General features: G+C 41.9%; 1 protein-coding gene across 1 annotated transcript; it reads left to right on the top strand.

Moving 5' to 3' along the window:
* Positions 1-2,008: 2,008 nt before the first annotated feature.
* On the top strand, positions 2,009-13,574 carry LOC308090855 (septin-5-like; the record flags this gene model as incomplete). The annotated part of the gene is made up of 14 exons (XM_080436128.1): positions 2,009-2,045; positions 2,537-2,541; positions 3,496-3,682; positions 3,723-3,955; positions 4,830-4,926; positions 5,141-5,227; positions 5,779-5,902; positions 7,327-7,461; positions 9,862-9,979; positions 11,534-11,629; positions 11,854-11,950; positions 12,314-12,476; positions 13,178-13,280; positions 13,503-13,574. 14 exons carry the CDS (start codon positions 2,009-2,011, stop codon positions 13,572-13,574), a joined length of 1,554 nt encoding a protein of 517 aa, XP_080292254.1.
* Positions 13,575-14,356: the final 782 nt, after the last annotated feature.

The raw sequence follows: 14,356 nt of genomic DNA, 5'->3' as shown, positions 1-14,356 counted from the left end.
GAAAAATCCACACTTAATAAATATGCGTTTTCTATGTAGAAGACTTACTTACCCGGGTGAATGGATGAATTTGAAGTCTCAATAGCTTTTCTCTGTAGAGAACAGGTGTATTTACTGTATAGGTCTGTTGGACTTGAAACTTGAGGAGACCTTTATAAAACTGAAGCGACTGTGGGAGCAAATATAAATGATATAGCTATTATTGTAGTTAGGAGTCATGTCAAGTCACTCCACTGGGTCATGGGACAGTGTTTCAGAGTCCGGTATACATGTGAATCAGTTTTAAATTAAATCACTTGTGTACAATCATGACGATGTTGACATGCTGATAAGACAACTTATCAGTGACATGACCCTAACCCTACCCACCCACCATTATAACACACACACACACACACACACACACACACACACACACACACACACACACACACACACACACACACACACACACACACACACACACACACACACACACACACACACACACACACACACACACACACACACACACACACACACACACACATGCGTGCGCACAAATTATATTGAGTGTCTATGGGGATGCAGTATGGATCAACATTTTATCAAGGGCCCTAGCTGTAGGCCTACATGGATTAGAGATTGTCTTGTTTCTTAAATATCATTTGGCCCACATGCAAATACGCAAAAATAATAATCTTACATGGTCCCTCCTCTCTCTCCTTCACCCACTCGTACACACAAATTGTTGTCAGATGAAATTAAAAAAGTTAATTTAACCTTATTGACACTCATGCTTGATTTTCAGTGTCATTTTATACAACAAAGATTTGACGGTAGAAGCAAAATTGTCAAGTGGTGTAACTGGATTGTGTCAATTGGTGTAACCAGTATTTTTCATAAGATTATGATAATATACAGGAAAACAATCCTCTATTGCAGTGTATATTTTTTCTAAATGTTTACATAATAGGTAAATTTGTCAAAGATTATTAAGAAATCAGATGTTTTCTCACCATTATGTGAGACAAAAACTGCCAAAAAGAATACACTTTCATTTACTTCAAGTGGATAAAATATTCAATATTTCACACCATTTGACATTTCTAGGCGCATTCTGTAATTGTAATTGTAAAAATGGTTCAAATGCCTTTTCAAATTACATGATGAAACCAACATGACTATAAAAACCTACAAACCTAAAAGATGTTTTAAAATTGTCATCTTGCCAACCCTACTCTGTCACTAACCAGTGGTGTAAAGTAACTAAGTACATTTACTCAAGTACTGTACTTATGTACAATTTGAGGTATCTTTTTTTTACTTTACTGGAATAATTCAAATTTTCAATACTTTTACTTCTACTCCACTACATCTCAGAGGCAAATATTGTACTTTTACAATTATTAGTTACTTTGCAGATATAAATGATTATATTATAAAACATGAATGAACAACTTTAGCCCCATTTTATGCCTAGGCTGTTTGAAAATAGTCGATCTACAAGCTCACAAGGCGTGGCATTGCGACGCCTTGTGAGCTTGTAGATCTGCTATTTTCAAACATTTTGTAGGCCTACTTTTATTTTTGGTATATTTTGATGCCAATACTTTTGTACTTACTCAAGTAACATTTTGAACACAGGCCTTTTACTAGTATTTTTATGTTGTGGTATTGCTACTTTTACTTTGTAAAATGTCTGAGTAGCCTACTTCTTCCACCATTGTCACTAACCCATGATAGGCCAGACAGCAACAGGTGGATAATAGGCTCAGAGCGGTGAGTTCAGCACCACTCTGCTCATTGTGCGCGCTGAGCGACGTCACAGGAGGACGACAATCTGTCACTCTTTTCATTAATACTGTATGTTATACTGTCTTGATTTTAACTTTAAAACGCTGGCTGGTAACATTGCTTTATTGCTTAGGTAGCTTTGTGTCACATTTGTGTTACATTTGCATTGATCATTGAACAGACACAACTGTGTGAAACCCAGAGGGCTCATCGCTCATTCATCATGAACCACATGTCGTCCCCCGTCCGGATCCCCAACCAGAAGAAAGGTAACAGAAAGGAAACATTATTTCATTCTAACGGGATTAGTGGGATTATTTGCGGGATTATTTGCAAAAACGGTCTATTAGGATACTGAATGATCACTGAACAACAACAACAACAAATTGTTGTGGTTAATTAATACATTAATCAATTCTATGCCTGATTACATTGATTGCATAACTATTCATTATTTTTGATAGAGCATTTCAGGTGTGTTGTTTTCATGCTTAAGCATTGTGAATTTGTATTTATTAATACTAATTAACGTGTTAATATTCAATTAACACATTAAGATTCAAGTCAAAAGTCCAATATTTCTTATCTGTAGGCTAGCCTATCTCATATAGGAGAATCTATGGAAGATTAACATGCTTTTATTTAGGTTCCTCAACGTTGTAGCAACATTAACAGCAATAATAACAATAACAATGACTTCCTATTGTCTACAACTACCTCCCTTCTTCCCCCTGTCATCTCTACAATACAACCTGCTCAGAGAAGGTAGGCCATATTATAGCGTGTGTGTGTGTGTGTGTGTGTGTGTGTGTGTGTGTGTGTGTGTGTGCGTGTGTGTGTTAAACCTATCCAACCCTTCTGGAAGCATATTAGAAGCTAGGCTAAGCCTGCTGCAAAGCTTTGTGGGTAATCTGACAGGTGGAGGAGGAGTGTTGAACAGACAGACAGGCAGGCAGGCAGGCAGGCAGACAGACAGACAGGCAGGCAGGCAGGCAGGCAGGCAGGCAGGCAGACAGACAGACAGGCAGGCAGGCAGGCAGACAGACAGACAGACAGACAGACAGACAGACAGACAGACAGACAGACAGACAGTGTGTGCATGTGCATGTGCATGTGCAAGTGCATGTGCATGTGCATGTGCATGTGCATGTGCATGTGCATGTGCATGTGCATGTGCATGTGCATGTGCGTGTGCATGTGCGTGTGCATGTGCGTGTGCGTGTGCGTGTGCGTTTGTGCGTACATAGAAGCTTGGCCATCATCGACACTGCAACATGTTGTGTAGACACACCCAGTATGTAAGTACAGTGTGTGTGTCTCACACTGGCATCAAATAGTGATGAAAAGTTTGAAAAGACGTTTCCAAGGGCCATGTCAGTGGCTAAAGATGCCACCGTTATTGTATTATTGTGTGGGTGCAGTCAGACAGTATATTGTCATGGGGATCAGAAATATAACCATCCCCCCTTTTATATAATCAGTTCAGCAGTTATCCACTTAAAACTACTTCAAAAATAGCTAAAATAGATAGTTATAGTTAATGTTTTAGATATAATTGTTATACAGTAGATATAGTTATGGTTAGAGTGGATTATTACCATATACAATGTGTTATTATTTTTTAATTAAAACTATACTAAGTGAGTGAACACAGGCTCTTAAAATGAAATATAGTGCTTAAACCAGCACTGCCTAACACATATCGTGGTCCTGTCTCAGTTATCCATCGAGGACCCTGAAGACACAGATCTTCCCTACGCCATGAGGGACCTGCCGCCCGCCCACCAGCCCTCGGAGCAGCAACCCACTGCGGGCTACGAGACCCCCGTTGCCAGCCATGAACCCGGGAGAACTAGGAGTTCGGAGCAGCAACCCACTGCGGGCTACGAGACCCCCGTTGTCAACCGTAAACCCGAGAGAACTGAAAGTTTGGGGCGACTGCCCAGCCATGCTGGGGGGGGCCCCCCCACCCTCCTACCTCCCTGCCTCCTGCACCCTGCCGGGCTCCCCGACTGCCCCTCACAGACTAAGCGGACCCCCGCTGGACGCGGAGTTCCCGTCCCTGTCGCTGAGGAGGCAGCTGATGTCCCAGAGCTCCCCAGACTCCACGCTCAGCTCGTCCTCGCGGCCACGCAGCCCCTGGGCCTGGGGACACTTTGACCCTTATGACTCCCCGGAGGTGTGTCTGTTTTCTTCATTGTTTTTGTTATTTACGTTTGTTTTATTTAGTCAAAAATGATTATTCTAAAGCATGATTTATACTACTTGTTAAGACTTATCAACTTATACTTTAAACACATTTGTGATCTACAAGCTCATAACACTTTATAATGCGACGCATTGTGAGCTTGTTGATCATATTTTTGGAGCGTATGACGGAGCATAAATTGGGCATAATTGCGCAAGAGATTATGTATTCACCAATGAAGCTACATTAGTCTTATTTATTTGTTTAGCAGGGAAGATACACATTAGTTTACCTTTGTGATGTATAATGTGACAGATTTAGAAAAGAGTTCATTTTCATCTGCTGTTTCTGGGCAGGTTGATGGTAAAAAAAATGTTTTTAGCGGCTTCCATAATGTTGTTCCCTTTTGTTTGAGGTTCTACAATCGATGTCTGTTGAACTGCACTGTGGACATGTTTTGTGTGAACTTGTTCTCTCTCAGAAACATGCAGAGTTCTATGTCAATGACTCCCATTATTGTGATTTTACAGCATTATTATGCTGCTGAATAAACAACTTCTGATGTTATAGATTACACTGAACAATATTTTAACATGTTCAGTTTTGTGAACAGTGGAAAATATACAAATGTTAAAATAAATTAATTGCAAAATTACTTATTGTAATGTTCAGTCAGCCATTCTGCAATGACAAACGTGCTGCAATCATTTTACTAAGCAGCATGTTTTTCTATTTATATTGAAAACTGCCAAGAGGTTAGTTTTGATACCAACCCTTTTCTGGTGTTTTATGCGTGTGAATTCACTCTTACCACCTTCCCAAACAATACACTCATACTGTACATGTTTTGTCTATGTCTATGCAGGATCAGGAGAAGGAGTATGTGGGCTTTGCCACGCTCCCCAACCAAGTACATAGAAAGACAGTGAAGAAAGGCTTTACGTTCACTCTCATCGTAGCAGGTGAGTGATCTCAGTTGGTTGTCACTGGACCACTGGATGGCAATTATATATACTCGGGAAAGCATGCCCCTCGGTTGTGTAATACTACGGTATTTCTTATTTCTCTCTCTCTCTCTCTCTCTCTCTCTCTCTCTCTCTCTCTCTCTCTCTCTCTCTCTCTCTCTCTCTCGCTCTCTCTCTCTCTCTCTCTCTCTCTCTCTCTCTCTCTCTCTAGGGGAGTCTGGCCTGGGTAAATCTACACTGGTCAACAGTCTGTTCCTCACAGAGCTCTATAAGGACAGGAGGGTCCCCAATGCTGAAGGTGAGGCAGCATCAATTCATCTACGTTGCTCTGTATGAACAGAACAGGACTTAAGGGATATACTTGACACAAAGCATACAGTGTGATCCTACATATACTGTAAGCATAGACACACCCAGCTGACATCAGGCCATTGGGTCGCCTATAAGCCACTGTGGCGGGTAATCGGTTTTAAAATGTCCAGTGTGTACACAACACACTACACTGCCATTGGTGGTAGTGAGGCATCTGCGTGGGCCGTCGTTCACCTTAAAGCAAAATCGGTGGCGGAGCGCATCTTTAAGTGACGGGACAGGAGGGGTGGGGTGTATGTGTGCAAGAGAGACAGAGAAAGCACACAATTCTTTGGTGGCACAAATTCCAAATATAAGGGTAACAAAGCCACAAAATTAAAATGATTTTAGTCCACTGAAGTACTCATTTGATTTATGGATTAAGGATTATTATTTTGTATTTATTAAAATGTTGGTATTTACAAATTACCAACTCAGAGTCAAATGATCAGCCCCGGCTAATGATTTTGGCCTCTGTGTGTTTGTGTGCATGTGTAGAACGGATCCCTCAGACAGTGAACATTGTCAGGCACACGGTTAGCATCGAGGAGAAAGGGGTCAAACTGTGCCTGACCATCATCGACACGCCAGGGTTTGGAGATGCTGTCAACAACACAGAAAGGTGAGGACATTATTAGTGAACTCAACCCTGCTCAGCTAAAATACCTTTTGAATGGTGTCTGTATTAATGTTTATAGACAAACTGCACACCTACTGTAGTTACTAACCTATCAATAGCTAAAGATTGGACTGAGAGGCCATGGCGTTGTTAGACTCTGTATTGATTTTCCTGTGACAGTGTTTATGACAGTATAGTATGACTGACTGCCTTTTGACTTGATTTTCATGATTTTCCTAAAGATGATATTGATATAGTGTAATAGGATTGTACTTATTGACGTTGTATATTTATTTATTTAAAAAAAAATTATGTTTTGATGATTATTTTTGACAACATAGTATTGTTGTTTTTTAAACAGCATAGTATGTTAACTGTTTGCGAACGCAGCGGAAGGAGGCGCGCCGAAGGCGCGCCTCCGCGCAAGTGGAGCTTACTATGAAACCGTGCTCGGCTTGTGTGTGCGTCTCCGTGTGTCTGTGTGCGTGCACTGCCTCAGCCCTGTGTGCAGCCAAGTAAATGTCCAATATAGACGTACCATACATCAAATGAAAGGCCTTTGAAAACTGAACACACCTGTCAAGGTTGCGTTTAAGCCCGCCCCTTCCCCCGGAAGCCACGCCCCGGAGGAGGTTCCTAAAAACTCCCCATTGAAACCCCATGTTAAATGAAAAGTGCCTGAATCGCTCCGAAACCTTTTCTACCCCCCCTAAGTGGGGGTCTACGAACAAATACTTCGGGCTCGGATTTTGGCTCCGCCCCCCGGAAGTGGGTTCAAAAACATTCAAAGTTTTTTTTTTGTGAATTTGTATTTTTCTAAGATGCTCCTTTTAACGCAGATTTTTTTTTTATTTTTCATATATTTTTTTATTGGTTACTTTTTTTTTGATGATTTCTTTTCATTATAATTTATTTTTGTTGGCGTTCGCTTCCCGCGTTCGCGCGTCTTACTTGTTTACATAATATAGTATGACTTTATTTTCATGACATTTAATGACAAAGTACAGGATGGCATTTTGTTGATGACATACAGTCATACTATAGTAACTATTCTAGTAAATAGAATTTGACTTATGCAATTTCTGTATACTGGGGAGAAACATTGGCAGCTAAAAGCAGTGTTCTGACCCAAATGAGTTGTCTTTAAGCAAGGCACTGAATCTCTGACCAGCTTCACAGGAGTGCTGCTGTTGGGCCGCCATGTACAGTATGGTGGCCAACAGAGCATTTCCATATATGCCAGAAGTTCTCGAACTTTTTGATTTCAAGGTCCCCCTGTTTGATATGCTTTAGGCTACGGACCCCCATAACTCTTAGAGAGAACAAATGGAACCAAATGGACCCCCAGGGCCACCCATTTTGAGAACCACTGCTATACGGTAGCTGTTGAAGTTTTCTCATGGTGGTTTTCTGTGTGTCAACTGCAGCTGGAAGGCGGTGGAGGACTTCATTGACCAGCAGTTTGAGCAGTACTTCAGAGACGAGAGTGGGCTTAACAGGAGGAACATTCAAGACAACAGGGTCCATTGCTGTCTCTACTTCATCTCTCCGCTTGGCCATGGGTACACAAAGCTCCTTAACCACTTAAGCCCTATATAGGTTTGAACACTATTTTAAATGTTCCCCGATAATGGCATGCCCAAACTAGAGACACCAGGTTGAAAGTGGTTCAGTGTTCTCAATACGTCAATATATTGTTAAAGTTGTACAATGCAAATTCACAACTAACGATTTTTAGCAACCTCTGCTGGTCACTACCGTCACTGCATACAATTTCCCTAGTCCTCGATTACCCAGAATTCCATTCGTTTTCACCGGAAGCCGGAAGCGTTTCAAAAAGCGATCTTTTAATTGTTTTATACTATCTACGGATCGTTTCTCTTAGCCAGTGGAGCATTAGTTACCATGAGCTGTGCTTTCTTTTTCTGTTCTTTTTCGATCTTCTAATCCTACATTCTCTTAAAATCAGCGTGAGGTTCCTTTTTGTTAATAACGCGATAGTTCCTGGCCAAACAGGAAACCGTTGCGGTAGTTCCTGGCCAAACAGGAAACCAGTGCATTTCCACCTCCGTTTTCCGGCCAGATGACGTCATTTCCCCGGGAAAGTCCCCCCAGTCCACGTTCAATAGAAAATATATAAATAAAAGGCTTCCGGGGGTGAAATTCATGGAGTGGGTGTTGTGAAACTTTTGCCACTCACAAAATATATACAATTTAACTTTAGTTTTGTTGAAAACGTTACCTAGTATGCCTTTAAGTTGACTCTGAACATCCTTAAGTCACAATTCAACAATGCACCAATCAAACCACTGAATGACACAAGGTTGTGGTTGCTTGTGAGGTGACAAATTTGGTGATTTGTGTTCTTTTCCTGCCATATTGGCTTCAACACAGCAGGGGTGAGGTCAGCCCATGGGTCAGCCTTTGATGCTGGGCTCTTTGACCAGGTTTGATTTCCTTAGAGGAGATCCATGCCTCTGTTTTTGACATCTCCCCCGTCATTCATTGTTATTGCCGGTTGGGATATGTTTCATCCCTGCTTCTGGTCAGACTGAATTAAATACATGCATATCCTTTTGGGACTGTCTGATATGTTTAATATTCTATATTTGATAATATGACTATTTAACAATTTAGTTAAAATAACATGTTTCGGTCAGTTGTCAAAATGTATGTATTCATGTTTTGTTTTATTTTATTTTATTATGAATGTATTTTAGTCTGTATCATGGTCAGTATCATGTCAGTATCATGTCAGTATCATGGTCAGTATCATGTCAGTATCATGTCAGTATCATGGTCAGTATCATGGTCAGTATCATGTCAGTATCATGTCAGTATCATGGTCAGTATCATGGTCAGTATCATGACAGTATCATGGTCAGTATCATGGTCAGTATCATGTCAGTATCATGGTCAGTATCATGTCAGTATCATGGTCAGTATCATGGTCAGTATCATGTCAGTATCATGTCAGTATCATGGTCAGTATCATGGTCAGTATCATGTCAGTATCATGGTCAGTATCATGGTCAGTATCATGTCAGTATCATGGTCAGTATCATGTCAGTATCATGGCAGTATCATGGTCAGTATCATGGTCAGTATCATGTCAGTATCATGTCTGTATCATGGTCAGTATCATGTCAGTATCATGTCAGTATCATGGTCAGTATCATGGTCAGTATCATGGCAGTATCATGGTCAGTATCATGGTCAGTATCATGTCAGTATCATGTCAGTATCATGTCAGTATCATGTCAGTATCATGGTCAGTATCATGGTCAGTATCATGTCAGTATCATGTCAGTATCATGGTCAGTATCATGTCAGTATCATGGTCAGTATCATGGTCAGTATCATGTCAGTATCATGTCAGTATCATGGTCAGTATCATGGTCAGTATCATGTCAGTATCATGTCAGTATCATGGTCAGTATCATGTCAGTATCATGTCAGTATCATGTCAGTATCATGTCAGTATCATGACAGTATCATGGTCAGTATCATGGTCAGTATCATGTCAGTATCATGGTCAGTATCATGGTCAGTATCATGTCAGTATCATGTCAGTATCATGTCAGTATCATGTCAGTATCATGTCAGTATCATGGTCAGTATCATGGTCAGTATCATGACAGTATCATGGTCAGTATCATGGTTAGTATCATGACAGTATCATGGTCAGTATTATAATTGTACAATGAGAAGAATCATGAATCCATTATTAGAAACTCCAATTACACATTTAAATACTTAAACATGAAGTTAACCCAAAGTAAAACCAACAGCACCCAGAGGTTACGTTATTTCATGTGCAGATTATTCATGTCCACATATCCATGTGTGGTTATTCATGTGTCAATGTATGTGTATTACACATCCATCCATCCATCCATCCATCCATCCATCCATCCATCTATCCATCCAGCTACATATAGTATGTGTGTGTTCTCCTTCAGTCTGCGTCCGTTGGATGTGGAGTGCATGAGAGCCCTGCATGAGAAGGTCAACATAGTTCCTGTACTGGCCAAAGCTGACAGTCTGACACCACAGGAGGTGCACAGGAAGAAGCAGAAGGTATGAAACACTCACACAGAAACGCGCACACACACACGCACACGCACACACAAACACACACACACACACACACACACACACACACACACACACACACACACACACGCACACGCACACGCACACGCACACGCACACGCACACACACACACAAACGTGTCCATTCTGTTTAGAGTCGCCATGATTAGCGGACTTCCTATGGTGCTTCCTATGGTGCTTCCCTGCCTTCTATGGTGCTTCCTATGGTGCTTCCCTGTCATCTATGGTGCTTCCTATGGTGCTTCCCTGTCATCTATGGTGCTTTCTGTGGTGCTTCCCTGTCATCTATGGTGCTTCCTATGGTTCTATGGTGCTTCCTATGGTGCTTTCCTGTCATCTGGCTCATTTTGCACAAAATGCCACAAATCCCCTATTATTTGAGCGCAGCTCCCGATTGCTGTGAAACTTTGCATGCACACCCACAGTAGGCCAAGGAAGAACCTCCACCAAAAATGTTCACATCGGCCTCATGGTGTTGCTACAACAGCCCACTTAACGCTTTGACAAATAACACTTGAATTCCTTGGATTCTCACTCTCCATATAGGCCTCAGCCACTTGTGCCAGATTACATTTTCTGGCATTTAGCATTATATTCAAAACACACAATTTGCTACTACTAGCAGAGTCACTGCCCATATTTCGCCGCAGGCTGAAAACTCACCTCTTCAGGAAACACTACCCTTCCTCTCTGCCTGACCTACTTGTTGTTAACTAGTTGTACGAACGCTTGTTTTCTATTGCTGTATTGTTTATTGGATTATTGGATTGTTTATTGGATCTTGTTTAGTCGATTCACTTATTTGTTTTAGCTCATGCTCATTTGATTTAGCTATTTTGTCTCATCTGTTTAAGGAAATAGGTAGCTGATATATTGCACTTTTACCTTAGCGCTAGGTATACTCTTGGTTGCTTGTTTTTGCAGATAATGCACTAAAGACTTCTGGTGATTAGTAGTTTTCGTTCCCTACCTATGTTGAATACACTTATTGTAAGTCGCTTTGGATAAAAGCGTCTGCTAAATGACTGTAATGTACTACTACAGATTTTGTCAAAAACTCACACAAACTGGTGCACATTATCTCTGAGATGTAAGATGTATGAGTTAAGCTATGACTGCCTTCCAAAGTGATCAAAAAGTGTGTTTTGCAAAAAAATGCATCATGGTAGAATATCTTGCAGAGTGGAAATGGCCGTGTCTTAATGGGGATTCAAGGAATCCAGGGGAAACTTTACGTGAATTGGCCTGTTATAACGACGCCATGAGGCTGATTTGAAAAGGTTAGGGTGATATTACTTCCTTGACCTAATGCACTGTGTGTGCAAAGTTTCACGGCAATCGGACGCTGCGTTTATGATTTGTGGCATTTTGTTCAAAACGGTCCACTCCTGCAAACTTTGGAAGCCAATCAGGATGGAATTTGAAAAATCAGACAGATCTGTCTTTTTTTTCTTTATAACTTTTATCCCACACACTCTCTCTCTCTCTCTCTCTCTCTCTTTCCCTGCATACGTGTAGATTCGTGAGGAGATTGAGCGGTTTGGCATCAACATTTACCAGTTTCCAGAATGTGATGAAGATGAAACCTTCAAACTACATGAGCAGATGCTCAAGGTGTTGATTCTCTTCATTCAGTTAAAAGCATTCCACTCATGCATGCTTTGGAAAATGGTCAGCAGTAATGCCAAGTACACAATGAGTCATAGTCAATTGGCTACACACGCCATACTGCTAGCATGGTCTTATAAGTGCACAAGTTATGGGAAATAATACTATGATGTATTGATTCTGTTTTTTTTTGTCTGTTTAACACCCCCCCCCCCCTCCTGTCTCTGTAGGACAGTATTCCATTTGCAGTGATTGGTAGTAACCTCCAGATGGAAAGCAACGGTCGCAAGGTCAGGTGTCGCCAGTACCCCTGGGGTGTGGTAGAAGGTATGACACACACACATCACACTGCATTGTTTTATTCCCATGTAAACTACACATTTGATTTGCCAAAAGTCATCTTACTGTATGTCATCATCTGTGACCGTCACCCATTTCTGAACCCTGCATTTGAGTGACTGAGCGACATGAGTGTTCTTTTATGCCTGATTTATACTTGGTTGCGTGGCAGGTTTACACACTGAAAATAGCAGATCTACAAGCTCAATGCGTCACAATGCGTTGCTTTAATATCAGATATTTTCGGTGTATAGTCTGGCTGTACAAGTCCGTTCAGTGTGCCTGGCATTGAACTGAATTCAGCGATATGACGATGGTTAACCTGTGATTAACTTTCATTCTGTGGGTCAGTGGAGAACCCGGCCCACTCGGACTTCCTGCTGCTGAGGAACATGCTGGTCAGAACCCACATGCAGGACCTGAAGGACGTGACACGAGAGATCCACTATGAGAACTACAGAGCACATTGTATCCAGAACATGACGCTCATGGGGGTGCAGGAGAGGAAACGCAGGTGGCTGGCAGTTGAACCTTTGACTGAATGCGTGTATGCCTTTCGTACCAGCAATATCGCAAATTCTGAAAACCACAGGTGCGCGACAGTGATGCCTTGATGGCGTGCCCCAGCTGATGGCCTCGTGTTTCCAAATTGCACGTAATACTTGACAATGACGTGCACTTTTACGTTAGGCTAGCTAATGTTAGCTTATGTTGTGTTATGGTTTCTGAAATGTGTTTGTGCGAAATGCATACACGCTGATGAACCAGCAATTGAATGATTGCTGGATTACATGGTTTTAACTGAGTAATTGAATGAATGAGAGATGGATGTTTTAGTAGATTGTTTATTCTTTCAAAAGAGGAACATGCTGTATTTCATTACCAAAATAATTTATATGACCCTGTGTGTGTGTGTGTGTGTGTGTGTGTGTGTGTGTGTGTGTGTGTGTGTGTTTGTGTGTGTGTGTGTGTGTGTGTGTGTGTGTGTGTGTGTGTGTGTGTGTGTGTGTGTGTGTGTGTGTGTGTGTGTGTGTGTGTGTGTGTGTGTGTGTGTGTGTGTGTGTGTGCGCGCGCGCATGTGCGTGCGTGTGTGTGTGTGTGTGTGTGTGTGTGTGTGTGTGTGTGTGTGTGTGTGTGTGTGTGTGTGTGTGTGTGTGTGTGTGTGTGTGTGTGTGTGTGTGTGCGTGCGCGCGTGTGTGTGTGTGTGTGTGTTAGTGTGAGGGACAAGCATCGGCGGGGGAGTGGGGTAGATTTCCCTCTGCCGCTGGCCTCCATCGACAGCGAGACAGAAAGACTAATCTTGGAGAAAGACGAAGAGGTATGGATTTAAACCTAATGTATTATACTTCAGCGTACTACAGAACAGCTGGCCAAATTTGAAACTCACTTAAAAAGGCTAAAATCCATTTGCAGCAAAAGTCACTTAAAAAAGGCTAATTTGGCTTGACGTACAGCGATACAAAGTATGAATTGATATAAAATAATATTAATAAAATTGGCTTTACTGTCAGTCACTGACTTATAAATCCCTGTCCCCCAGTTGAGGAGGATGCAGGAGGTCCTGGAGAGAATCCAGGAGCAGATGGAGCACAGTCAGAGAGGAGGCTGCTGACCTGGGAGGACAGGGAGAGACAAACCAGGACAACCTACTTAGACCAGTGGTTCTCAAACCTTTCAAGACCCATAGTTTGGTATGCATTAGTCCATGGACCCTCCCTCCTCTGACAGTGTTTGAATGGAACCAAATGGACCCATAACTATAAACTATTTTGCTGAGAACCACCTGGAACCCTCTCAAGGACCCCCATGGGGGTCCCTGGGCCAGGCGTAGTGCTGCTTTTAGAAGTGGGGGAGCGCATCTACTATACTGCTTGTTTCCCTCAACACTAAATCTCTTTGCCAAAAATAGCCGATCTACAAGCTCACAACGTGTCGCAGGATGACTGACGCGTTGTGAGCTTGTAGATTGGCTGTTTTGGGCCAATGTTCCCCCCAGCTTATGGATGCTGGGGTTCAAGTGGTTTTGACCTTTCTCGATCTAAATTCTACAAGCTTCAAGTGTTTCGTTCTCACTTGCATCTTCCATGCTTCTGTGGCACGAGAGCTATGTCTGTGGTTCATAAACCAAAAGTTTGGAGTTCAAGACTGCCATTAAGCACATTTTCACATTTCCATGCCTTTCCAACTCTACAAGGTTAAAGTAGTACAATGCAGGTCCACAAATAACGGTTTTTAGCAGCCTCTGCTGGTCATTACCGTCACTGCAGGCCGTTCATTTATTCCTGCGTTACCCAGAATTCCATTTGTTTTCACCGGAAGATGGAAGCGTTTCAAAAAGCGTTCTTTTAAGTGTTTTTTACTATCTGTGAATCGTTTCTCTTAGCCAGTGGAGCT

This window comes from Gymnoscopelus braueri (genome assembly GCF_963280865.1).
Source record: "Gymnoscopelus braueri genome assembly, chromosome: 8".
Lineage (NCBI taxonomy): Eukaryota > Metazoa > Chordata > Actinopteri > Myctophiformes > Myctophidae > Gymnoscopelus > Gymnoscopelus braueri.
Note: the sequence above shows the minus strand (reverse complement) of the source record. Positions and strands in the feature narration are given on the sequence as shown.